General features: G+C 39.5%; 1 protein-coding gene across 4 annotated transcripts; it reads left to right on the forward strand.

The window, feature by feature from the left end:
- On the forward strand, window positions 1-26,414 carry CCP110 (centriolar coiled-coil protein 110). 4 transcript variants are annotated; one of them, XR_016438620.1, is made up of 16 exons: window positions 1-99; window positions 1,574-1,729; window positions 5,569-5,697; window positions 6,758-8,399; window positions 9,694-9,818; window positions 10,549-10,681; window positions 11,427-11,566; window positions 12,005-12,121; window positions 14,585-14,686; window positions 14,952-15,068; window positions 15,591-15,670; window positions 16,807-16,869; window positions 20,132-20,191; window positions 20,776-20,858; window positions 23,630-23,747; window positions 23,927-26,414. XR_016438620.1 is itself a non-coding variant. In XM_090023088.1 (15 exons), exons 2-15 carry the CDS (start codon window positions 1,583-1,585, stop codon window positions 23,977-23,979), a joined length of 2,991 nt encoding a protein of 996 aa, XP_089879214.1. In that variant the 5' UTR covers window positions 1-99; window positions 1,574-1,582; the 3' UTR covers window positions 23,980-26,414. The 4 variants fall into 4 exon arrangements, 3 of the variants coding, with proteins under 3 accessions (XP_089879214.1, XP_089879215.1, XP_089879216.1); XM_090023088.1 differs by lacking the exon at window positions 23,630-23,747; XM_090023089.1 differs by lacking the exons at window positions 20,776-20,858; window positions 23,630-23,747.
- The last annotated feature ends 1,449 nt before the right edge of the window (window positions 26,415-27,863 follow it).

Genomic DNA, 27,863 nt, shown 5'->3' on the forward strand with positions numbered 1-27,863 from the left:
CGCAGGGGGAGGGGCGGGCTGTGGCCCCGGTTGCCAGGCACCGGCGGTTCTGGCGCGGCGGAGCGCGGGGCCGGGATCTTGGGCGAGCAGGGCCGGCAGGTATCCGGGGACACGGGCCTGTGGTCACTGCCCCGAGCTCAGCGCGCGGGGGCAGCGTCCGCGGCCCGGGCGGGGAATGGAGCGCATGGATGCGCTGCGCTGAGGGGGCCCTGGCGCCTGTGGGCGGCCGAGAGGGAGGGAGCGAGGGCCCTGCGCTTGGGGGTTGCTCAGCTGTGAGCAATGGTCTGCCTGGGACGCCGGGTGTGTGTGTGTCCAGGCTTTGTCCCCGGGGGTGCCTGGTTTCTACCCAGTTTGCAAAGGAGCCTTGCATTGAAGGGGGGTATTGGGCGTTGCTGCCTTGAAATGACATCAGGGCCAGGATTTGTTCTTTGCTTGGCTGTGAGTCTCTTAGCATCGGTGCAGGGGTCGTGTTTGTAGCAGGGGAGACTTCTTGGGGGCTCTGGCCCCCTGCCAGGGCTGTGGGCAATCTAGCAAAGAGCTGCTTTTGGATCCTCCATGCTACTGCAGATTCAGTGACTGCATAGACCATGTGCGCAGCCTGCGTTCTCCAGTTGATTTGTGAATAAACCTTGTCTGTGTCGTGTCCCCCCCGCCCCCTTAAAAAGATCATTCCTTTCCTCCCCACTGCCACCATCTGCTCCTTAACTTACGGCGTGGTTCTCCTCCCTGCACTGGCCAGGTCTCAGCAGGACTGCTGTGTCCAGTTGAAGACAGTGCATTTAAAAAAAGAAAGAAAGAGAGAGCCCATTTGAAAAGAGTCTAGGCCAGAGGTTCAGAAATCATGACCCTGAGGCAGAAATGGAAAGAATAGGGTTTATTTAGTCTAGAGAAGAGAAAACTGAGATGATGTGGAAAGGGGAGGGTTGTAAACTCTTTTCAGCATCTGCTGGGGACAGGAGGGGATTAATGTGCAGCAAGGGACAATGGGATATCAGGCCCAACTTCTTAATTGTATGAGTGTAGGTTTTTAGGATGCAGCTAGATGAAAGTCTGTGAGGAAGGGTTTAGGTGTAGTTGGTTCAGCCTTTGGCAGACAGATGCACTAGATGACCTCTAACATCCCTTCCAGCCCCATTTTCTGTGATTCTGTAGTAGGAGTGCAACATCCTATCTCTTGTACTGGCTTTCAGATGTTTGACTGCCAAAGTTGTAAAGCACGGCACAGTCAAACGAGAACTGTAGACAGTAACTAGGGTTACAAATGGCTTGAAACCTAAGGCTGTTTTGGAGTTTAAGGTCCTAGTTTTGTTCCCATTCAAGTGATTGCCTTGAGGAGAATCAAGCCCTTTGAGACAGCAGTACACTGGAGATTACTTAACTTAGAGTCCATAATAGCATAAATTAACAAGAATTTGTATGAAATCTTCCATGTCACATTTATGTCTCACTGCAACATATTGCAGAGAACAGTTTGTTTCCCAATCGTTTTCAGAACCTGCTCTTGTTGTGCTTGTGCTGCTGTATTTTTTCCATTGGTAGTACAATGGTGGTAGTAATATATCTCTATGTGCAGTTTAATCATATGAAGATGGAAGACTATGAAAAATTCTGTGAAAAGCATCTTGCCAGGCTTCAAGGAGAGTTGCTACCAAGAGAAATCTCTTTGCCTACTCAGCACAAAAATATTTCACTTATCCAGTTCCATGGCGTTCCTGTGCTTTCACCTTTGGTAAGTTTGACTTTTAAGTACTTACATTTAGAGAAGGCAGAGACCATTTTTGTTCACTTATCTATACTGGGTTATGGTGCAACCAATCATGACTAGCACATTTCTGTAGTGTTCAAGAACGAAATTAAAGTAAGGCTGATGGGAGTGGAGTTTTATGATACAGTTAAGTAAAAAAATAATTTTTCCCATTCCAGAGTTTGGATTGAGGTGTTTACCACTTGGGAAGTACTCCTATGTTGGATTATTTCATAGCTTCCCATTATACCTGTTGGTTTTCCAGCCTTATTTTGTGAAAGCGGCTCTTTTCCTACCCTGCTCTCTTCTTGCTAGGCCTTTGTTTGATTAGTACACTCAGATAAGCGCAAGTTGTAGTGTAAAAAGGTCCTTACCATTTTTGTCTAGACAACACTACAACTGCTGGTAGAGTTGGATAGTAAGAAATGCAGCTACAAAGCTGACTAACACAATCAAAGCCTTTAAGATGAACATGCGACCCAATTGATTATGCATCCCACAGTGTGCCCCTCAGGCCTTCGCCATGCAGAAGTCTTTCTAAAATCTTTTCTAATATCAGAGAGGCTTCGCTAGGAGGATTTTGGAGAAGTCTCAGTGCAGCAGCAGCTCCATTTTAATTATGCTTTAACTTGTCTGGTACATACAGAGCATGGAAGTGGATTATTTACTATGTTTCCTTTCACTTTGTGAAATAATGTGTGTCATAAGAAAAATACTTATGGTGGTATAAACCAGGCAAATACTGCTACTATCATACTTCATTATTTTTAATGGAAAATTGCTTATTTGCTAGTTGCTGAATGTCATTTGGGCTTATTTAAAATAGTACCCAATAAAAAGAGTGGATGGAAATGCTAGATTGATTGGAAAGTTTTGACTCAAACTTTTTTTGTTTGAAAATGGGGTTTTCAGCTAAACAGGATTTTTTTTTTTTTTGCTAAAAAAATTTAAAGTTTTCATTTTATTCAGAAATGCTATTAGAGTGTCTCAGCAACAGAAGATGCTGTTTCATGGGAGATATCAATTTTTTTCCATCTATTTCCAACAGGCTCTAAAAGATACTTAAGATGGCACCTCTAGATTAAATGACATTATTGTTTTCTCTTCTCTCTCTCCTTGAGTTTACTCTGACTTATTCTTGTTTTATAATTGGTCTTGGTTAGCTCTGTTATACATACATATTTTAAGTGAATTTTTTTATTTTAAGATTCTTTATTTGTATGGAATACAGAAATTGAATGACAGAACATCCTATAAATGACAACACTGAGGGATAAGGCTAGGGTGGCAGTTTTAGATTTGATATCCATTGTAAGGCATCCTCAGTGGCCTGGTGCAGGTCTTCATTGCAACCATTAAAATTAAATTGAGGCATTTGTCCATGATGTATGCTACAGTTTGGATTTTGCCACACTCAGACTTGAAGTCTTTAATAAAATTCCATTGATGTAGTAGGTTGTTACCACTTCCTTGTTCAGTATGAACCATGTTCCTTGCTGTCCAACTCCATCTTGATAAAGCAAAGCTAGGAGGTTTAGATGTGGCGTCTGTGATAAGAAATTTATTTTAAGACGTTGCAACTTCTCCAGTCATCTCCATACAATTCTAAATGGTTTTAAGTAAACCTGGGTTTAATCAGCAGTTGAGTAGGGAAAGTTAAATATGTTCATATGAAGGTTTTTTTAGCTTATATAGAATAAAACAAACATGCCATCCATCATTTTTCATAACATTGCAGCATATTTGCCTTATCTTTTGACTTTGCTGGTTTGAAATATGAATGTAGTGTTTCTTTAACAATGAGATATTGTATGTGGCCAAGCTAGGGTTTTTGGAAGAAGTAAAGGTTAGACTTCAAAATGGTTTCATAGTTTCATAGTTTCTAGGGTCAGAAGGGACCTGAGCAGATCATCTAATCCGACCCCCTGCCATGGCAGGAAAGAGTACTGGGGTCAAACGACCCCAGCAAGGTGTTCATCTAACCTCCTCTTAAACACCCCCAGGGTAGGAGCCAGCACCACTTCTCTTGGAAGTTGGTTCCAGACCCTAGCTGCCCTGACTGTGAAGTAGCGCCTCCTGATATCTAACCTAAACCTCCCCTCTGCCAGCTTGTGACCGTTATTCCTGGTCACTCCTGGCAGTGCTCGGGGGAACAGTGACTCCCTCAATGCCTTCTGATCCCCCCCCGACTAGTTTCAAGTGTAAAAGTAAAGTGAGAATCCCAAAAAGTTTCTCAATTACATACATGGGGAAACTTGTTCACTTTATAAAATGCAAATATAGATAGAAACATTTGGCCTAAGATTAAATCTAATTCCATTTAATTCGGTTTTATGGTACCAGCTTTTGTGCGACCAGACTGAATTTTAATTTATAACTAAAATATACCCAATAAAAACAAGAATAAAGATGTCTATATCTTGTGCTTTAGGGTTGTTGGTTGTAGCCATGTTGGTCTAAGGACATAGGCAAACAAGGTTCTTTGGGTAAATGTGTTATCTTTTATTAGACCAATGAAATAGTTGGAAGAATTGTTCTTTGCAAGCTGTGGGGCACAAACACCCTTCTTCAGACATAGGGAGAGTTTGCTGGTGTTGTATGTGCTTTCCTGGGTGGAATAGAAGGCAAAATGCAGGTCTGTGAAAATGGAAATGCTTTTCTATTCTACCCAGGAGAGCACGTAAATCACCAGCAAACTCTCCGTATGCCTGATAAAGGATGTTTGTACCTGAAAACCAGCAAAGAACAATTCTTTCAACTATTTAGTTGGTCTAATAAAATATATAACATTTACTGAAAGAACCTTGTCTGCCTGCATCTTGTGCTGTAACTTTGTATTAGGCACTGAATGATAATCTAGAGCAAGCATCAGCAGTCCTTAAAAGCTGCAGGCTGGATTCCACCATTTTGGATCAGAGGTAGACAGGTGGTAGTACCCAGCCACTGCTGCTGATTTCTCCCCACTGCCAGCAGCAGGAAAGTACTTGCCACTGCTGTTTTTTCCTGCACCTGCCAGGGAAAAGCAGCAGCAAGGAATAGCGACAGCGGCAGGCATTTTCCTTGTGCCCACTGCTGCTGCTTTTCCCTGCATTGCCTCTGCTTGTTCCTAGGTCCACTGCTTCTGCCTTTCCCTGTGCCAGCACAGGAAAATGTCTGTTGCTGAAGTCCCGTGTCCTTGGGTTGGATCAAAAAGTTCTGCAGTCTGGATCTGGACTGTGGGTTGCTGACCCTTGCTCTAAAACTCAGTGTTTAATTTCATATAGAATTGTTAATTGCAAGGGTTTTTAATTACTTGGGCCCTTATCTCCTGAAAAATGTATATGAATTAGAGCTACTAGAGGCTAGAAGAGTGGTGTAGAGCATCTTAGAAAGTCGTCTTATATCTGGGAGAAATGTCAGTGCGAGGCCTTCAAATCGCAGCCAACAAGTAAAGTGTAAGGGGAGGAAAACTAGGGTGGAGGAGAGGATGCACAGAGGATGCTTGTGCAGCCTCTGAACAACATTCAAAAGGTCTATTTATCAGTTCTGGATAGCCTTGTGTGTATGGCCACCCTGTGGGAGGGGCTCCTGCATCAGCTGGTAAGGGATTTTTGTAAACCCAGTTCTTTAATCTCTGCATACTTCTTGCCTGTGGCCCAATTTATTGGGCTTTATGTACATTAAATAGTTTTTGGCTTGCCAAAAATATTCCTTTACAGTTTAAAAGAGGTTAATCTTTAAACTGTGTGAAGTCTCCAACTTACGTGGTCTAAGGTTTTTTTTTAAGATTTTTTTTTTTTTGCATTTAAATTCTTTTTACATGTCCTTGGTACATTGTCTTGCAGCTTAACCTTGAGAGAAGAAAGGAAATGCAGCAAGAGAAGCAAAAAGCACTGGATTTAGAGATCTGGAAGCAGAACTCCAAGAAAAGGGCTTTACTTAATCGTGTTCAGGAGATTCTGGAAAACGTGCAGGTAAAGATGATGGAAGTGTATTAGTTAATGTAGAGAAGGCATTTTAACACATGCGTTCTGACCATTTCCTGATGAATCCTGTAATCTAAACTGGGTGTTGTTTTCAGTTAATTTTCTTTTTACCAGTACTTGTTATTAATTTATATAGTATGACCTGATCAACAGTTGCAGTAAGTACATGTAATTATTTTGGTACAAACTTGTTTAGTATTTGGTGTTCAGTGTTTTATTTGGTCTGTGTACAAGACACAACTAGCAAAATAGTCACCTCTTGTTTTTGTAATTCTGTTTAACATTGGTAGATTGTAGCAAATTGGCAGATCTGATTGTTTGGATTTTGATTAACAAACTGTTAACTAGTGATGTGTTACCACTAATTTTTTTTCCAGAAATTGTGGGCTAGGTAACAAGCTCTGCAAAATTACAGCATTCACATGCATTAATATAATATTGTAACTATATGTTTTTCTTTTTATGCAATAATGGGATTATCATCAGGTTTTAGGCAGGTGTTTAAAATTGAAAAGATAATCTAATATACTCTTAATAAAGCCACCTAATCTGGGTTTATAGTAGAATTACAAGACAACCCTTAAATTAACCCATTGGGTAAATGAACAGTGTTTACAGTGAGGTTGAGTTTGTTTCTTAGGTGGTAAACACATCTATTCAGATGCATGTATTGTTTACTAGTGTGTGCATGGAAACAGTCACCTGATTTGGGATTTGAAAGGCAGGCCAGGAACATATATCAAGAGTATAAAAATACTGGTTAGCTTTCTTCTAGACCTCCTGGAGGTAATGGATATTTAGGTGATGACTTTTTACTCATCTTAGTTTAAACATCCGTGTTGGTGTAAAATGTAGTTGCTATTGCTTGTGCCTGGAAAGAATTGTGCCTTTATAAAAACAGGCAAATAATATGGAACATTCTGTGCATTTAATTTTTTTTTGGCTGGATGTTAAAGAAAACTTATTCCTTTGTTTGTTTTCTAATTCTTTATAGACAAAAGGGCTTTATTGCAATAAAGAGATATGAAATGTTTTCAATTATGTGCAGGTCAGAAAACTCTCCAGTGTGAATGATTTGGATCAATGGGAAGCTGAAAGTATTCACCCTAATTTGGAGTTAAAAGCCTCAGCTGGCTTCTCTACTCTACCAGACATCAACTTGCCAAGTTCTACTGCTGACTGTCATGCTACCGAGCTTGAAAAGCCAGTAGAAAATATGCTGTTGGACACTAACACCCTGGTTCCATTAAGTGTGGTAGAATCTGTTAAAAGTACAGAAGAACTCATTTTTCCAAAGCAAAATGAGAGCAGCCCTTCAGAAAACTTAGCTTGCCCAAAGGTTGCATCCCCTGATCAAACACAAAATATGCTCGCTTTAAATGCACATCTGAACAAAGAGGATATGGGGGTGCTAACAGTTAATGAGGAAGTTACAGATCCCTACGTAATGAGTCTTCAAAATCTTCTGAAAAAGTCAAGGGAATATGTAGAGAGAGAACAAATGAGACGTAGCACGAGAACTAATTTGAAGAAAAGTATTAATGAAAGTCATTCAGATAAAGAAAATGATGCAGTTAAAAGCAGTGATTTAGTGAAAGAGAAGACAAAATTTACAGGCAGAAGTTGTACAGGTATGACACTTGATAAACCAAGTCTTAATAAATCGAATATGGCTCTCCAAGGTGCCTCTCCCCATTCAAATAGCATGAGTACTTCAGCCTCATCCAGTTTTTCCAAAGTGGACATACCTGTCAGAGCAGGAACACCCCCAGTTTTGGATTCAGATTCAGATGAAGAATTTAAACATGTTTCCACCTTTGACCATGACAGTAGCATTGTCAGAAGCCTTACAGGTTCCTATGCCAAATTACCCAGTCCAGAACCAAGTATGAGTCCTAAAATGCACCGAAGACGTCCAAGGCCCTTATCCATGGGTCACATAGTTATAAATACCCCTGTAAATGCCTACGAATTAAGTCCTAAAAGCAAGGGGAGAGCAACGGACTTGATTATACAAGATGCTGCTGACAAGGCCAACGTGTCTGAACCTGTGCCAAAGTTCACCACAGACTTCGCTATGCTTTGTTCTAGCAAAGTTCACAAAACGCCTTTGGACACCTGTGACGGACTGGTGTTTGGCAAATCAAATCCAGTGCATCAACAGTCTATTAATCAATTAGAAAGCAAAGGAGTTCCAGTGTCTGCTACAGTGGAGGGTCAGCTAGTGCTGGAGGGCAGAGGGCTGTACAAGGTGGATGGTGCTACTTGTACTACAACTCCAAAATTGCACGAGCCTTATGCAGCTAGTCAGTCCCTGGTAACCCAAAAACTAGTAAGTATGAACGGACTCAAACCAACTAACTTGTTAGAAAAAAACAAAAGTACTTCACCCATGGAACTTAATAAATCTTATGATGTAGAAAACCCATCTCCATTACTGATGCAAAGCCAGCAGAAGCAACAGCAGATGGATACTCCAAGTCTTTGTTTTGGAAATGAGCACTTTCAAGAAAACGGTATTGAAAAAGTGAAACGTAGGCTGGATATGGATACTGATGGCTCACAGAAAGAAAACAAGCCATATTCAGTTGGAACTGAAGAACAAGAGAGTTGGTGGCTGCAAGATCAAAGATGCTCCCTGGGATCTATTTATGTTAACAAGAATATAAGCTCAGACAGTACTGCAAAAGGTACATTGATATTTTTTTCTCTAATTAATCCTTTTCAAAATAAAAGTTTTCTTTAGTTAGAAGTCTCAGTTTTAAAAAATATGTAATTATTGTGCTAATTGTTGTCTTGACGATAAATTGACTTAGTAGTCCTATCAATACATATGAAGAAGGAGTTGAAAAGCTCAGGGTTTCTATGTGTGCTTTTATCTGTAATCTATTTTCCTTACGAGTGTTTCACTACATTTCACTTTTGTATTGTTTTCTCAACTTATATAGTGATTATGTTGAAATGACAGAATATATTTTTATAATTGTAAATTCCTGCACATTAGATAAAGTTCCTGTAGTAAACCACATTTCTGAAAGATGCTCTAGAAATGGAGACTTCTTTAAGCAAAGTGAAGCCTGCTTCTTTGAAGGCAGAAGTCCTATAATACACATTTAACAATGGTTTGAGCATCTCCATAGGTACTTGTATAGAGTAAATAGATGATGCTGGGAAAGGTGATTTTCCCAGTTTCTGAAAAACTGTCCTGCTTGTTCAATATCACCATTTCTTCCAATGTCACCAATATCTTTTTTCTTTATAATTTGGCGTTTTCTTGTTGTTTTACTGAAAATTATGTCTAGCTGGATTTGAAATCCAAAAAGAATGGAAATGAAGCACTGCTAGAAATGGTTACAAAAATTCCAGTGACGCTCTCATACAGTGAATTTCCATGTTTCACTAAAAGTCAATGGCTCTACAAACATTAGTCTAATGGACTGGATTTGGCCTTTATGCTAAGGTAGAGCAGTAATCTGAAATATAAGAACATGGATACACTTTGCAAATAAAATAGTGAATGTAAGGAGTTGGAATATTATCATGATATGAAGTCTCTTTTTGATTCAGAAACAAAAATGTCACATCTACTTTGTATTTTTCTCCAATGAACTTCATAAGGAAGCTAGATATGAGGGGGTGTATATGTGTTTTGAATTTGATCAGGCAAGAAGTCCTGCTTTTTTCAGAGCTAGTTTCTTCATGTTTACACTCTTGTGCCACTTGTGCCATCTGAGAGGGTTTATCTCATAAATGTGAACCTGATCAGGCAACTTGGAGAGCTGCGCTTGCTGATAAGCAACTTTGTTTGCTCTGTGTTAGTGGGAATTGTGAATAAAAAAGTGTTCTACTTTTTTTTTGAAAGAGAAATATACATTTTAAATCAACATTTTTTTGTTTAGGGTACAGAACATTTAGAAAAAACATATGAAGAAGAATTAAAGAATATATGATTAATTCTTTAAAATGCATGTGTTTTCTTCTCAGAAGAGATTTTAAAAAATAAAATGTTGGCTTTTGAAGAAATGAGGAAGAGGCTTGAAGAGCAGCATGCACAACAGCTATCAATTCTGATAGCTGAACAAGAAAGAGAACAGGAGAAACTGCAGAAGGTGAGGGAACAAGACTGGAAAACTCCAGTTTGAGATGGGAGCAGTAGCTGCTTGTGCTTTTTGTTTCAGTATCTGGCAATTTAGGGCAGTGAAATAATATTGCTTCTTTTTTTTGTATGTCATGCCCAAGGTTGGGCAGTTATCATAATCTAGTTGAATTTATGGCAGCTCTTTGGAGAATGTGATAATGTGAAAGCCTTAAAGTTGACTATCATCTTGTTCTGGATAGGGACAGTCAGAGCACTGAGAAAAATAATGTAACAAACAGGAGGCTTGGCTCATTGACTCTTTTAGTATAGCAGTAGAAAGGCATACCCAGGAGACAGATGTATAATTGATGTATGTTTTCATAGCTAGTTCTAAAAGGAAGTGCTGCAATAGGGAATTAGACATCCTAGAAGAGCGAGAAAATTACTGCAATCAGCTGGTAGTAGCTCACGGTATCCATGTATATTAATACAATCAAGAGGGGAATCTATGTGTTTTTACAGTTTGGGAAAAGTTTGTTTGGGTTTTTAAGTGTATATATTGTCTAGTAAGCCTATTTGAAGTGCAGTTATATTTGATGATGTTACATTAAGATTAGTGGAAATTAAGATGTCTATAGGTAGTGGCTAAGCTGCTTATATTATATTGAAGCTTGTCAAGATGCCACGGCTTTTCAAAATGAATCTAAATTCCATCATATGGAATGAAAGATCTGGTTTTATGGCAGACTTTTAATCTGCAGGAGATAGAAGAGCAGGAAAGGAGGTTGAAAGGAAAGAAGATTGTTACAACAGAAACCGAAATACCCAAAATGAATGTTTCCAGTGGAGTGGAATTGGAATGGAGAAAAATAAGTGAAAGTGGCTTGCTGGAAAGTATGCTGACTTAAGTGGACGCAATCTGTTACGCAAATTTAAATAGCACTGGTAAAACTGGGTGGGAGTATACAGTTTACTGGGCACTTTAAAACAGGATATACCTTCCTGGGTCATGGAATGCACAGTAGCAACACCTCTGCTTCATTAATTGGGATCCAGTCTAGGCAGGAAGTATTGGAAGTTAGTAACTTCCTGCAGGTTGGTGATGTATGAAACCAATTGATGGTCTTATTCGTGTTCTTCATAAATGAGTGTACACATCACAGCATCTGAAACTACCTCTAATAAAAATCTGGAAGTACTTTCTTCGATCCTAAGCCCTCCACAAAAAGTCCAGTATAGTATCTCTTAATATTCAACATGTGTATTGTGGACTTTTGCACACACTGGTATAAAGGGAAAGTCTGTCCCTCTCTGGACCAGTTAGTCTCTTGAGATTCCACCCTGCACTACTTTCTGCTTTGATTATGTCTTTTTTAAATTTTGAACAAGCATAACTGACAAGGGATATAATGTATACAACAAGCAGTGAAAACAGTACTAGTCCAATGTACACCTATGAAAAGCTTCTAGATTAAAACCAGTGTGCATGTGTGTTTAAAAAATATAGTGATAAATCTGAATTTCTGTGGAGTGAGTGACATGCAGGTATTTGGGTGGTGGGGTGTGTGTGTGTGTGCTCAGTTTTCCTGTTTGGTGCTCCATTTATTTAACTGCATCTACTTATTCTACTTATGTGTAGGTTTTGCCAACAGCGTCACACCCAATAGCTTTGCTTCAACAAGTGACACTCCCTTCTACCTCTGGGGGCCATCATCTGGTGGAATGTCAAAAATCTCAGCAGCCAGGCCCATTACTAGAGTCAAGTCCAGGTGGTCACAGGTAGGAAAATAGATTGCATTGTATCTTTTTAAAAATCATCTAATCCTTGCTGGGTAGATATACTACAGCTAAAAGCTCCCAGTGCAAGAGAATTGAAATCCAATTAATCTTTGACCTGCAATTCTTTAGATGAGGTTGAAATAGGAGATCTAAGAAAACAGCTGAAGAATGTTATTCTCCACCCCCAAATTACAGAATAAGCAATGTAATCATGTAACCACATCTTTACTGATTACCAAACTAATATTGTAGTGGGCACCTCTGATCTAGCTAAAATGCATTTAGCAAACTTATATTGTCTAGCCCTGAATGCAAGAGTGGTGAATAAACTGATTTTAATTGTTTGTCCAAATCTGTCAACCAAGCTAACTGTATTTAATTACATAATAGTACTTAGCTCAGACAACTTTTTTGGGTTTTTTTGTTTTTGTTTTAAAGGTTTTCAGTCCAGAAGTGCAAATGAAGTTCAATAAGATCACTGCATTAGCAAAGGGTTTTCTTACTCGTAGGCTCATGCAAACCGAAAAACTGAAATATTTAAGGCAAACTGTCAAGGTAAGGAATAAGTGACAAGATGCTTCTGTTTCTTGTATATAGTCTTCTGTTGTTTTCACTCTTCTCTTTCAGCTTGTAGATGAAATCTTTTCTCCTGAGAGAACCCATCCTACTTTCAAGATTGATTTACAAAGTTTACTGGATAGTGTGGTTCTCCTCTTCAGAGGTTGAATGAACTACACACCATGCTTATGGTGTGCAGGTTCACTTTTTATAGCGGGCTAAAAGTATCTTCTCTGTTGCATAGTGTGGGTAGCTAACAATGATGGAGTACAAAAGGGAAAAGATAGAGGAGCATCTTTCTTCTGTTAGTCTTATTGCTTAACGAGACAGCCATTCATAAGGCAGCAGCCATTCATGAGTAGCACCACCAAAGATGGTGAAGGGCACACTTCATTTCCTCTGATGTAAAGCTTCCATGGTCTGAGTTCATGTAGGTATTTGGTATTATTTGCGCCTGTGCTACATAGATGTATAGTGCATTTATGTACAAAGTAAAAACTGACTGGGTACAGCATACAGCAGTGTACCTGATTTTTGGAGCAGTGAATGCTACAGCCTAACTGCCAGGTTTTCTCTGCTGAATTGCAGTAGTCAGAGGAGGTTGTAGAAAAGTCCTATGTTTAGAGAATCATGCTTAAATCCCTCTTGTTTCAAATTCTGCTAGGCTGTGTCTGCACATTCCTTCTACTTGGACCTTTGAAATTAAAGGAAGAGGAACTAGATCCATTTAGGATTTTAGGGCTGCTACAGATCTATGTGGAGCCTGCTCCAATGCACTGGAAAACCATTGTTGGAGCAGACTCGATTATTAATTATTAGTTGAGTCTGCTGGAGCACAGAAATTGATGCGCTCTGGCAGCCTTCTGCGTCATGTGTATCAGTGTCACCACACATCTCCACACTGAAAAAATGGTGGTGGGTCACTTTGAAATAAAACACATTCAATGAGCTTTAGTTCAGAGTGCTCTGCTGCCATTTTCTCAGTGCAGGGATGCTGATACACACGACACACAGGCACTTTTAATTAGCGTGGCTTGGCGCAGTGTCCCAACACGTGTAAAAATGCCCTAGGACACCTAAGTCCAGAATTAAGATCCTTGTTCCTTGCTCAGTTGCCTCCAGACCCTGAAGATGTGAATTCTGCAGATACCTGTGTTTTATGGCATGCCCAGAAGCATGTTAGTCATGGCAGGGCTGGGACCTTGTCATCTGTCTCACTTCTAAGCCCTGCTGGGATTCAAACTAGGCATTTCCCCATATATTTCTCCTGGCTGATCTGCTAGACATGAGTGAGGCTCTCCACTACCTTCAGTTGCTGTGCAAATTTCCCTCCTTCGCTTTCCATAGTTTGATGGCTAATGCACTCATAGAGGCTGTAGGAGGCCTCGGTTCAATTCCTTCCTCTACCTGAGGAAATGTGGCTGACATTTCCATCTTGGAACAATGCCCTGGTCCCCCAGACCTGAGGATATTTTTGGGGTGGTGATTTAATTTCTTTGCATTTAGCTGTCCCACTTTGAATGGGATAATTAAATATTTATTTGGTCTAAGGGGGAAGAGTGAACATAATTATTTTATCTACTAGTTATCCAGGAGGTGGGAGACAGGTATTCAGAAGTCCCCAGAGTAGGGAACTTAACCAGGTATCTCTTCTCTTGGGAGAGTATTTTAACCACTGAGCTTTTGAGTATCAGTATGCTGATAGAGAGGACTGATCCTTCTTGTTTTTTGCAAGAAGGGGTGTAGGTGCCTAAGTCCAGGCAAGGATTCAGGACTTTTGGAGGATGGGAACTGCCTCCCTTAGCTATAGAGCGGGGGTGTCTAACTCACCTTGTGTCCTGAGCTGGATCTGGAATGAGGGACTCTTTGCAGTCTGGATGTGGCCCATAGCAGGAGAAAGTTGCAGTATGTGGTGGGGGCTTGCAATCAGGAAGGTAGGGCCAAGGTAGTGCAGCTGGGCAAAGCTAACAGATGGCAACCGGGGCTGTTTTGGCCCTCACTCGCCCTCCTGCTGCCAATCATCATGTCCACAGGGGCCCAACCCATAGTCCAGTGGGGTGATAGAGTGGCTCTGCAGGTCAGATGTGGCCTGCAGGCTGTATGTTTGATACCCCTGACCTAGGATAATGTGTTCATCCTTTGGAAAGAGGTGGGGTTTCAGGTACCCATCTCCTCAGTATTTTGTGTTCGCTGCCTTACTGTGTTCTCCCCTGGGTATGCTGGCTTTTGTAGGTCCTATTCTTAGGTGCATAACTCTTCCCTATGAACGGAATAGAAACCAATGGCCCTAATGTGGGTGCTGTAAATTCCACTAAGTGACTTAAAGTTTATTGTCACAGTGTTTTGCATTGTGTCATCTGAGTTTGCTTTGCAAATCTGGTCTCAGCTGCACAAAAGGTTTGCTACAGATCCCGTCAGTGAGAATTGTGTAATGTTTAACCTTACATTTTTATTTTTTAGGATACTATGGAGTTCATAAAAAATTTTCAGTCTGAAGCTCCATTAAAGAGAGGGGCAGTTTCGGCACAAGATGCATCCCTACATGAAAGAGTGATAGCTCAGGTGATGTATATTCCCGACTGTTCTTTGTCCATTTATCTGTCAACAAGAGACAGGTTCTTCGTTTCATCTTTGTGAGGTGAAAATGTAAAGTAAGGTCATGTAAACAAAGAAAGTATTGCTTTATGCTTACAAAAATAGTCTGTAGTACAGTTTTACCAAGATGGTCTTTCTTTCTTTGGGTTAAAAATTGCTGTGGTCTTTTACTTTAAGTATGAACACATTAACTTGACTGAAGAACTTCATGCAGGTTTTATTATTTTTTCAGCTGCGAGCTGCTCTATATGACATCCATGACATATTCTTCATAATGGAAGTATCTGAGAGAATGAGTATATTGCATCACGATCGTGAAGTTCGTAAAGAGAAGATGCTCAGGCAAATGGTGTGTTCCAAGATCATTTGTTTACCTAGTAACAAAAAAAACCCAACCCAGTCCAATATTTAGTAGTGATTCCTTTTTAAGGTCTGAATTTCTTCTGATCAGGTAAGATTAAAAACATAAGCTGTTGAAAATAATCTTCCTGACTAGTGTGGTCCTTGGCTGTGATGCTACAGGGGTTAAATTTCTTTAAAAATGTTCAGTCCACCATAGCTGGCATTCACACTCTCCTGAAGAGTGTGTGTGTGGGCATGCAGTACTATAAATGGGAAATAATCAGAACCAATTTTAATAAGAAAAGAGATTCAGTTTAAATTATGGATTTTTTTGTTCATAGAAGTGATTTTTAATTGAAAATGTATAATATAAAAGAGTTTCCTTGCCACATAAAGTAAAAACTATTGAATTAGAGTCTTTTAAATGGATGCCATAATAACAACTGTCAGAGTAGTTGGGTTAGAAGGAGCCAATGGTAATAAAAGTAGTAATTAATATTAGTATCCACCACTTTCTCTCCTCTTTCAGGATAAAGTAAAGACCTCACGAGAGAGAGTGACACTTTCAACAGCGACTCAAAAGTCCCTGGATAGGAAGAAGTTCATGAAGTATGTGCATTTTCTATTTTTTGGTGATGGTTGGGGGAGGAGGATTGGGAAAATGTTTGCTTTGTGCACAGCAGAATCTTTAGCGAAATGGTTTCTTACATTTGTTGGATGACTGACTTCCTTCTAGTTGACATTTAATATTCCTTCATTTACATTTTGATAGGAATCACGTAAATATCTGCTTACATATTAAAAACAAGATGGGTGCTAGTCTTCTTCCATATATCTACTTACTTTTGTCCAATTTGCTCTGAAATCATAATTAATAGCATCGTGATTAATGTTTTATCATTGATCAAACACCTTGTGCATTTGGGTAGAACATTAAATTGAATCAAAACATGTTGTAAATGGTGTTGGTTAAGTATGTGACACATGTTCCTGTTGAGTGAAAGGGCCCAACACTACAGCATGATTCTAGAGCATTCTCAACTATATGAGTTACTATCTCTTGAAAAAAGGTAAAATTTGCCGACTTAGTCAAAAAAGTCACAGCACTTACAAAAATTAGTCATGTTTTGTTGCATTTAATTTAGGTAATTATATCCCTGTTTAACTGAAATCCCAGTTAAATCTCAATTAATAAAATACTCATGTTAACTTGAGTTGCATGTATTGTTGATATGCATTTAAGAATGAATTTCGATAAGCAAACTAATTCTTGTAGGTTTAGTTTAGGTTTGGCAACTGAGTGCTTAATAAAATACATGAATCATTTTCATGGCTTCCTTCAGAATGAATGGTGTACACTAGTGCTTCCCAGACTTTTTTTCCTCAGCATGACCACATTTATGGCCCCATTTCCTCAGTATGACCCCTGACTCCCAACCCACAGTCCCCCAGCCCCACAACCCCATCCACTATGTTGTGATCCCATTTAGTGTTGCGACCCAGTTTGGGAACCACTGGTGTACACAGTAGAAACATTTGAATTGGCCACATAACATAATTGAGATACATAATTCCTTGGCACATTATCTGATTTCTAAAGGGTAGATTTCAGTGTATATAATTTTACCAAAACGGGTGATAATATGCAGTGCAAGTAGCTCTTTCTTTTCCGTTTAGCTTCCTTCATGATGATTTTATATAATTATATATAAAGAAAAATGATTTTGTCCTTTTTGTTTCTCTAGGGCTGCGGAAATGGGAATGCCAAATAAAAAAGTAATTGTAAAACAGAAAACATCTGAAGCCAGGTCAGTGAAGATAACATTTTTTGTCATTGAGAGTCCTGTAATCTGTTCTTAATTGTGTGATGCTGGACCTTTTGATTGCCTTGCTTTCTTGCTATAACTTATTTGCTGTCGTTATTACCAAGGGCAGTAAAGAAAGGAAGGGGTTATTAACTTGTCTGTAGTTAATAGTCTCTCTTTCAGCTTGAACATCGTATATATACTATCCTCAAAAATGACATTTTCATTTCTTTATGATTTTTCATAGTGTTAAGTGTAGTGGCAACATCTTTAAGTATTGGGGTACCTTTATTTTCTTCTGTTGATCCCTTTGCTTTTCTAGATATGAATCATAGTGTAGTGGTATGTAGAGATCATTGAAAATAGGTGTAATCTTTCTTATGAAGAGACCCTTGAGCATCAGCAGGGGCACTTACTTTCAGGCCACATGGCTGTAAGTTAATTCTACACACCTTGCCAGTGTCTTATATGTGGTGCTAATGACAGGTTACATTTATAACAGGAGACGTGCTAAATCCAGGAGAAACTTAAAGCGTACAAGTGTTCATGTAATTTCTTGTGGAGCAAAAATGGTGGATCCAGCAGAAAGTTCAATACTCTGCTGTTGGGGCTGCTCTTTAGATGGGGCCTGTCCACGAAAGAACTTTTGCCAGTAAAAAAACATGCGACTGGAATGCTTGCAAACTACCAACTTAAATAATAACTGCACAAGTGCTTCAAAGGTCTGTCCTCTTCTGGTAGGACTGCATAATCTCTATCCAGATCATTTATAGAATTGTTCAGTGCTTGTGGGTGCCTCTACCTGTGCAGTGAGGCTGCTCCAATGAATTGTAATTGCAGTGAGCTGGAGCAGGCTTGATTAATTGAGTCTGTTGGAGTGTGGTGATTACCGCACTTCAGCGGACTCTGGCGTCATGTGTATCAGTGTCCCCACACTGAAAAATGACGGTGAGGGTGCTTTAACTAGAGTTTGTTTGACAAACTTTAGTTAAAGTGCCCCCGCCACCATTTTTCAGCATGGGGACACTTATACATGTGACGCTCTGGGCACTTTAGTTTAAATTGTCCCCCTCTTCCCCTGACTCCCAGAGCACGTGTATAAACACCCTGTGAGACCAGAAACTTGAGGAAGTGAATCTCATAGTGCTTCAACTCATCCCTTGGTTTTAGAGTGAGAAGCTATTGACTGTAACCCTCCACACACATATAATGATGCAAAAATGTCATTTAAAATTACAAAAACAATAAAAGCAACACTTTTGCCTTCTTAAGCACTGATGTGTAAAGTTGGTGGTGCTTTTTTTGTGAACCCAGGCCAGAGCCTGGGTACATGGTCTTCTGTGAAGGTATCTGTCAGTCCTGTCTTTAATGGTCATGTCCACGTAAATAGGGGTGTGCCTTTGCAGCAGCACAAATTTGTGGCGCTGCTTTGTGCCACAGTGCACACCCCTGCTCGTATGCTTTGCAGCAGGACACGTCTCACTGCTCCATGGGCTGGCTGGAGCACAGGGTGCCTCAGCAAGGGCTAGGTATTCCCTGTGCTGACTCACCCAGCAAGTGGTGGTGGACGGGTTGTACTCGACCTGATGAGATGTGAGCAGTGGGGTCCCCCAGGGCTCGGTCCTGGGGCCTACGCTGTTCGCCATCTTCGTTGGCGACTTGGACAAGGGGGTGGAAAACACATTGTCTAAGTCTTCCGATGACACCAAGATGTGGGGAGAGGTAGACACGCTCGAAGGGAGAGAGAGGCTGCAATTAGGTTGAGACAGACTACAGAAGTGGGTGGATGGTAACAGGATGGGGTTCAGTGTAGATAAATGCCGGGTGCTGCACCTGGGGAGAAGGAATCCACAGCATACATACAGGCTGGGGAGCTCCCCCCTTGTGAGCACAGAGGCGGAAAGGGATCTTGGAGGTGTTATTGACTCCAAGATGAACATGAGCCACCAATGCCAGACTGCAGCCAGCAAAGCCAACCGCACCTTGTTGTGTATCCAAAGATGCATCTCAAGCCAGTCCAGAGAGGTGATACTCCCTCTCTACACGACATTGGTCAGGCCACAATTGGAGCGCTGCGTCCAGTTCTGGGAACCTACTCTAAGAAGGTTGTGGCCTGCCTTGAGAGAGTTCAGAGGAGGGCCACCCGCTTGGTTGGAGGGCAACAGGGCAGGCTCTATGAGGAGAGGCTGAGGGACCTGAACCTGTTCAGCCTCAGCAAGCAGAGGCTAAGAGGGGATTTGGTGGCTGCCTACAAATTCATTACGGGAGATCAGCAGCAAATAGGAAGGGTCCTATTCCCCCCAGCAGCACCTGGGGTGACTAGGAACAATGGCCAGAAGCTGCTGGAGAATAGATTCAGGTTAGAGATTAGGAGGCACTATTTCACAGTTAGGGTGGCTAGGATCTGGAACCAACTTCCTGGAGAAGTGGTCCTCACTCCTACCTTGGGTAAATTCAAAAAGAGGTTGGATGAATACCTGTCTGGGGTCGTGTGATCCCAGCGTATGCTCCTGCCAGTGGCGGGGGGTCAGACTAGATCTGTTCAGGTCCCTTCTGACCCCAAACTACTATGAAACTATGAAACCCTGTGCCCTGGCCAGCTTGGGAACAGCATGTGGAGATAGGGCCCTGGGCTGCCTGCTCCCCCATCTCCACACACTGTGGAGCCCCCACGCTGAGGCACCCTGCGCCCCAGCCAGCCACTTTCTGGGCTGGCTGCTCCCTTGTCTCAAGGCACACTGTGCCCCGGCCAGCTGCTCTGCTGGGGGCTCCACATGCCTCAGTGTGGGGGCTCCACAGTGGAGCCCCTGTGCTGATGCACAAGGAGACAGGAGCAGCTGGCCAAGGCTGCTTGTTCCCCCATCTCAGCACAGCACAGATTGGATGATCCCCAATCACAGCACAGATTGGATGAGGTGAAGTTGTGTGTGGACACACTGCACCAGGATGCATTTGTGATATAACAATTATTACTAGGAAAAGCTTACCTGCTTTGTTTTGATCCTGGGAGAATTTGAGCCTTTGCTTGGGGACATCTGTAAGGAAAGTTCTTTTCTGTTTCTGAAGGCTTTGTAAATTAAAAATTCTTGAGTTTTAATTACTGTCATACTTACCTGTATAGTCACTGAGCTATAAGCAGGTAACTAAACATTATGCTGGCCCTTCTGGTATACCTAGAATATAGAAAGTGATTTTTAGTAATCAAACTTTATTTGAGGCTTCATTTTAGGAAAAAAAAACCCATAAGTTTTATTTCTTTTAACAGAGTTCTTCAGCCAAACCAAGGACAAAATGCTCCAATTCACAGGCTGCTTTGCAGGCAAGGGTAAGCCCCGCATATGGTTTAAAGCATAACTTTAAAGGTTGACGTTAATTGCAACATCTAAGAGTACAGATCTTTCCAAATAAGAGCTACAGGTATCACTGCAAATATTGTGCAAAGACAAAATGACCAATATTCAACTTATGTTGAGAAGATACTTCAGTTTCCTAGTATTTGTGTTTATTTTATACTAAAAAATGTAATGGTCTCATTCTGTTGTCTGTCTTCCATTAACGCTGTGTTTAGACATCTGTATTTGTAAATTCATTCCATGAACCTCTGCTTCTACTTAATGTAACATCATTTTAAAAAATGTAGACTACTTAATTCTACAATATCTTAATTGAATCAGTTTCTTGAACAGTTTAAAAAGGGTATCTGGAAAGTACATTCTCCTGTTAATGTGTGCATAAAACCTAATAATGTCAACTGGGGTAGCACATGTAAATATTCTAGAGGGGGCTATACTGAATCCCTTACAGATGTTCTCATGCCAAGAACAGCTTGGTAGTGTTGCTTTTCTTTGTTTGGATGCAGCCTTTGGACTTCGATGTAAATGACTTGTTAATTTTTTTATATTTAATTAGAACCCCTAAGACCTCAGTGAAGGGGGTTGAGCAAAATAGAAAGAAGTCCTCAGAGAGCAGATTGCCTAACAAGGCTATTTCAGGTGTGTAGAAAATTGGTGCTTGGATGTCATTTATAATAAAGGAATGAGTAAATTACTAGTATAAAGAAAGCCTTAAGGCGGGGGGTGGGGGAGTTGTTTTACCTTTTCTGTCTGCAACAGCTTTGCTATAATGCATTAAATCCAGCCCGTCTTTTCAAACAAATATATGTGGGTAACCAACCTTTTGTAAAAGCTGTAAAATATGTATGTACCATTTAGAGCTGGTGCTTACATTTTCTTTGCCAGATGCCCAAGTGCAAAAAAAAATGCTATATTTTTGTTAACAATATATCCAAGAAAGACATAAGGTTTGTCAAGAGAAAAATATTCAGAACTAGTATAGATTTAGATGCAGCTTAGGTATTTGTATTTTGAATGTCTTATGATTCTTATTTTATACATGTAAGATTTGTCTTCCACAAAGAAAAATAAAGGAGTAAAGAGAGGTTTTCAAAACAGTCTCTCTTTTCATATGGACTATTTAATAAATTCGCACTTTTAAAATATGTTGTAGGATTCTATGATGTATATTAGGCATTAAGGAGTAAGATGTGACCCATTTTTCCATTAATATACACCCAATGTTATGTTTTAGTTGTAGGGAAATACAGAGGGTCTAGACATGGAGATTAATAGTTAACCTGTTAGGTAATAAAAGGGTTTAGGATAGATGCATAACTTGCTCATAGGATTTGTAATATCTGAATTATTTTTCTGTATTAACTGTCTAGGCTTCCCAGTGGGGACAAATTCAGAATTCTGACTTAACTGCAGGCACTTAGGGATAATGGAAGAAAGTTGGTGAGCGTGCATAAGATCACTGACATGCATCCAGTTTGCCCAGAAAATGTCCTTTCCCCTATTGGTTTGAAACATCAAGAGAAGTGATTATAGAAAAGGGGTGCTGAGAAATCCAGGCATTCCTAAAGTTACTATATTTCTGTCTGAGGGGGGGGAAAAAACCCAGAAATCAATAATCATCTTATATTAATCTATAGGATCCTTCATCACAGAGGATCTGAAATCACACTATACACAATGATTTTATATGTATGCACGCACATGCATATATGTAAAATTATATATATGACTCTCATTAGAACATTTAAGTTGGAAGGAGAGGGATACTTCGTCCTCTCCCTTGGCAAATGTAGGGTAGCTACTGTAGAGTGGAAACGTGGCAACTGTTCAATGGGACATAATGATTCTAAACAAATATTAATAAAGATAGGAAATAACATATCCTATTAAAATTGCAGAGTGTAGTTACTCGAGCAGGAATTTAGCCCTGGAACTAGAATGTATAAATGGGAAACTTGTAAAAGTGCCATGATGACAGATTTCTGTTATCTGAATTTTTGTTTTGCATCCAAAAGTTGGCATCTTCAGCAGTCTTCCCCACAAGTTTATAATATCAACAGCAGAAATGTCATCTTCTGAATTGCCTTAACTACTCCTAGCAGCACCTGAGTTTTCTTTGTACCTCTCATAATAATTACTCATCTAATGAGAACTGCAAAGAACGCAAGCTAAGGTAGGCAGGAACTGTTAAAACTGCAAGATTATCCAATTAAGATTACAGGGAGGAGTCAGTATATTCTGGTCTTGTCAGCAGCCTAACTTTAACTAGTCATAGCATTTTCATGACTTGAATACCATGACACTTTAGATACCTGTCAGTGAAAATCATCTTATTTGTGTCTGACCTGCCTTCATGACCATGTGATGGTTTGTTGTAACATTGGATGTCTTGTCTAGTAGCCATCTTGAATGTTTGGCAGGTGTTTCTAACTAGTTGCAGTTGCACCAGCATAACTTATTCTGTCATTTCATCTAGTATGTTTGACCATCATATGTTTCACTGACATCTGTAGTATTAGCAGTTCTTGACTCTTTCCAGCACATCATAAATTGGACAATATCCATCTGTACTAAAGTAACAGAAGTGCATGGTGATTTTTGTAACATTGAAAGAGCTTAGAGGAACTTTGGGGAGAACATTTCCATGAAGATCCTCTTCCACTGAGTTCTGATGTGGGTTTTTTCTTGGTGAAGCTACTGACAAAAGGTTTCCCCGCTCTCACTCTCAATACGGTGGGAATATGGTGGGGATCTTGCGGGAGATCAGGGCATGCTTTCTCCATCACTTAGTAGATATCAAATTGTTCTCTCTGAGCTTCAGTGGGGCATGAACTCCTCCTACCTTCAGTTTCCTTATTGAAAGTTTTAAGTTTCCAAAATAGAGAACCTTCCAAAATAGTGAATGTTCATCTTGCCCTTTGTCCACCACCCAGTTCTTTTTGGCCTGCTGAGGTTTCATTTCTGTCTATTGTGGATCCTAACCTTGCAGACCACGTCTAATAGGATCTCCCCACCCCTGCTTTACCCTCTCTGAGAGGGTCCTCTCTCTCAGCGTGGATATTTATGGGGAAGGGAAGATCAGGAAGATTATAAATAACTTATTCTGAGCTGTTAAACCTAAACATAATTGGCTAGAGGTTTAAAATATTAATCTGCTTTATATTGTTCTTGCTCAAACTTTCTTGGGATGTTCTTAATGTGCTTCTATAAGTCAGAGGTGTGAGTTGGGAATGAAGACTAAAGAGTTGCTTTTTATTTTTGGTTTCCATAAACGTAAAAAATACTACACAATAGTTAAGCAGTTAGAACAGTTAAGACCTATAGGTGTTAAAATTATATTTCATTACATTATTATGTATGATTACCACCAACATTTCAAATTTTCTAATCTTATATATTGCAATTTGTAGGTATTTTGGAATAGCAGGAAAACAAAGGGAACGCTTACTGAGGAAGAACATGCTATAATGTAGTTACTTACAAGAATTTTTACAGCTTGAATAACCTGTTTTATTCATGCATTTTAAGGTACTTGAGACAGCATTAATTGCAAACATTTGAATTTTGAAATGGCTATTTAAAATAGATATTTTAAACAGATTTGTGTATTTCTAGCTTGTATTGTTTCAATTATTTTTGTTGCCTTTTTATTAAAAAAGTAGTAATTGTAACTGTAAATTTTGCCTTTATTTCTGCTGTATCTTTAGGAGTATATGCAGGAAGAACCCAAAGAAGGAAGCCAAATGTTGCGACAATTTAAGAAGACAACACTCGCTGGGATAAAAATGTTAATGTAATGGTCATTTTTGTAATGCCCAGACCTTGGGTCTTTTGTATGATTACAGACTCAGAATTGATGACAAACATGCCCATTTTACGTAACATTCTGCAAACACTGGCATAGTCAGTTTTCATGGAATGACACTAAAATAATTGGGCTACAATTAAGTTAATACTCTTATGAAAATTGCATGTTGTAACTTTATGTATCCAGATGTCTGTATACTTATGTCCCCATTCAAAATGTTATGCTGTAGGGAAGAATATATTGTGCTACCTTAAAATCATTTGTAACTTTTTACCACCTCTAAGTCTTCTAGCTCAGATTCCCTTTTTTTACTCTAGAACACATTTAAAATTGCAGTTCATATGCATAATTGCAGTTCATATGCCTGCAAAATGTAGTGGTTGTATGTACATGCATCTTACGCCTTTTACTGTAAAATTGGGCAGTTGCAAAAAAAAAACAAGTTTACTAAACTGTAACAATGCTGTGCTTTTCCATAACTGCACTGAGCAGGATTACTGAATGTATCATTATCTGAATGTGCTAACCTCTCATTTTCAGGCAGGAGGCCTGCATTGTTACTCTTTATTGTGTGCGAACATGTATCCAAAATAATTGTTGGCATAATGGCAGCTCTTCCATGGGCTCTACAGAAATTGCATCTATATGCACACACAGTGCATGATGAAATTTTTTCCAAGCAATGTTTCCATGCTGTTTGTTGCATTTTCTAATTCCAAAGTAAACCATGGACCAAGACGTAGGAGAAAGATGTGACACAGACAATGAATCGCATGTATTTCTAACGACAACATTTTAACAGTTTGCTTCAAAATCAAGTGATTGTCCTCTGCAACCATTAGGATAAAAATTTCATGCTACAATTTGTTTTGCTTTTGACTTTCCGAAATTTACTTTATTTTCTAAACAAGCAGCAGTTGTGTAAAAAATGTAGTTTTGTTTGTCTTTTTTTTTCCTTTTCAGTCAAGTGATGCATAAAGCTTGCAACCTTCACAGTTCTAGTCCCCAGACTTACAAGGGTCGACCTCCATACTCCTGTTTGCCTTGTGCTGTTCATTGTGGCAGAAATAGATACAAACATACTATTTTAAAAGGGGAACTGATCAGTAACTTTAATTCTTGAATCTTTCCAGAAAACCTTGCCCTTCTGTAGGTCTAGTCTTAAAAAACTGCATTTTTCAGTCTTATATGGCACATCTTTTGTGCCACCAGAGCCTTAAATGTGGAAACAGGACTGCCTAAGCATGAGACAAACAGATGGTTCAAATTCTGCTGTTTAAACAGAACTCCTATGGTGTGACACCTCTTTCTTAAAGAGACTTCCTAAAATTTGTCATTGGTATAACAATAAAATGGATCCAAAAAGGACTCTCCATTAAATAATCCAACATAAAAAATAAAAATTTGGATTAATTATGTGGAGAAAGTATCTTAACATTAAGATGTGTAAATGAATGAACAGCACTTTGTTTGGAGGTGCCTTTAAATCTACTTATAATTTATATTCACACACTTAGAATTTTCGTGACTTGTTGCTGCCTTACAAGCAAAAATTCTGTATCCTGCAGTATTGTGAACGGAGCCAGTCATTAACTTGCAAGAGGCAATACCAATACAAAGAAACAATTTGGAGGCTAACGAAGTGCTCAGTGGCTGTCTACTGTGGCCTGAACTTAAAGACTCTGGGTCAGATCCTCATAAGAAACATTGTGATTTCAACCACCCAAAGGCTTGTCGCTTTGCTTAAAGGCTGTTTGTTCTTTAATTATCACTCTGCAAGGACTGCTTATGACAACTAGATTTGTAGGTTCTTAACAGATTTCTAAACTGTATTTTGTTCTCAATTTTTGGCATTACTCAAATGTTCATTTATTTATAGAGGGGGAAGAAATATTTCAAATTTAGATCAACAAGTAGAAACACTTGCAGGTTATAAAACTTCAGACTACAGCTGAGTTTGCTATTATATGTCAGTGCTAAAGATTGATAATTTTTTTAAAGATTTCTATGTGCTGTGTTATTAATTAACAGTGTAGGTGATATGTTGACATAAACATGGATTCATTTTTAATATTTAAAACATGAAGGTTTAATTTGTGTTCAGGTTTGTTAACTAAGCCTTTTTTTACTTTAAGAATGTTTCAAAGTTTGTGTAAAAGAAACAAAAACTCATAGCACAATTTTTTAACTTTCATAATGCCTTTCTCTTGACAAGTGCCAGTTTGTTTTTGTAATTTAATATTTTCTGTATTTATGCATATTTAATTTTCAGTTCACTTTTTATTTTGTGTGGAATGTAATGTCATTGTAAAGTGTATTTATTTTTTTACTTTATTTTCATCAGCCTGTTCTTTCTTTAAACATACTGCAAAATAAACTTTTTAATCTTTAAAGATGAACATTTCTTTTAAGTAAATGCTTAATATAAAATCAGGTGAAAACAATCTTAAATAATATAGGACATTAGCACCACAACTCTACTGCAATTCTAAGAGTTTGATGTAGTTGCAACATTTAACGCACAACGTGATATGATTTATGTTTGCACAGTCAGAACCAACTTAACTAACATCTATTCCATGGGGAGTTATGGTTGGTTTGGAAATGTTCAAAGTTAAAGTATCTGTTGCTTATTGGAATCATATCAGGCAGAGCACTTTTGTAATAATCAGTGATTCTACTAAGTGGTACCATGGTAAAATGGGCAAAGTAAAAAGTCTGTGCAGAGCCCTGTGAAGAAACAAAAATGTTGGTACTTCACTGTAATTTTACTTATTTCAATAAACTTATAACCTGGCTGTGTGGTAAACACACATGCAAAATGAACAATAACCAAGCCAGAAAACAATCCTGATAATAAACAGAAAAAAATCTTCTATACATAAATTATAGTTTAAGATATTGATTTTAATAAGCATGTGTTGCTACACAGTGGCTGTGTCTGCACTAAACACTGCTTGCACAGGTGTTCCTACACAGTTATTTAGTACCTGCATCCCAGAGTTACTCCACAGTAGCATTTCTGCACAGCTTCCTAGTGATGCTAACTGTGCAGTAGCTTGTTACGACTGCACAGCTGCTTGTTAATATTTTGCAGTTGCATTGCATTACAATTTGTGCCACATGACACTACTGTGCAGTAGTAACAAGCTACTACTGTGCGGTAAGCTTCTCGTGGACGTGACCAGTGAGATGCTAAGAAGTGGTAGAAAATGTATGTAATACAATGCTCTTGGCATTTGCTATGGGAATTTTGATTCTAATATGCAGATGATTCCTTTGATAGAAGTGGACACTGTAATTAATTCCTTACAAAATATCCTCACTACTGCATTGCTTTCCATCGGTACATAGTTTATATTTCTATTAAACCTAGAAACAAGACTTCCCTGGCTATGTGGGATTCATGGCCTACTGAAAAGTTTCATAGACGTTTGGGTTGGAAGGGACCCCAGTAGATCATTGAGTCCACCCCCCTGCCTGGGAAGGAAAGAGCGCTGGTCTCAGATGACCCCAGCCACATGCCTATTTAGCTTCTTCTTAAATACCCCCAAGGTAGGGAAGAGCACCACCTCCCTTGGACGCCCATTCCAGATTCTGGCAGCCCTTACCATAAAGAAGTTCTTTCTGATGTCTAACCTAAACCTGTTCATCTACTTGTGGCCGTTGTTCCTAGTTTGTCTAAGGGATGCCCTGGTAAACAAAGCATCTCCTATTCCTCGCTGCCTTCCCCTCCGCCCACAGTGAATTTGTAGGCGGCCACAAGATCACCTCTCAGCCTTCTCTTGCGGAGGCTGAAGAGATCCAGGGCTCAATCTCTCCTTGTAGGGCTTTGC

The sequence above is a fragment of the Crocodylus siamensis genome, chromosome 12 (assembly GCF_052110815.1).
Source record: "Crocodylus siamensis isolate JL-2025a chromosome 12, ASM5211081v1, whole genome shotgun sequence".
NCBI classification, from domain to species: Eukaryota; Metazoa; Chordata; order Crocodylia; family Crocodylidae; genus Crocodylus; species Crocodylus siamensis.

Coding starts and splice junctions, on each gene's coding strand:
- CCP110 (XM_090023088.1), top strand. CDS start 1,583: ATGAAGATGGAAGACTATGAAAAATTCTGTGAAAAGCATCTTGCCAGG. Junction 9,819..10,548: donor AACAGGAGAAACTGCAGAAG/GTGAGGGAACAA, acceptor TTTAATCTGCAG/GAGATAGAAGAGCAGGAAAG. Junction 16,870..20,131: donor CAGAAAACATCTGAAGCCAG/GTCAGTGAAGAT, acceptor TTCTTTTAACAG/AGTTCTTCAGCCAAACCAAG.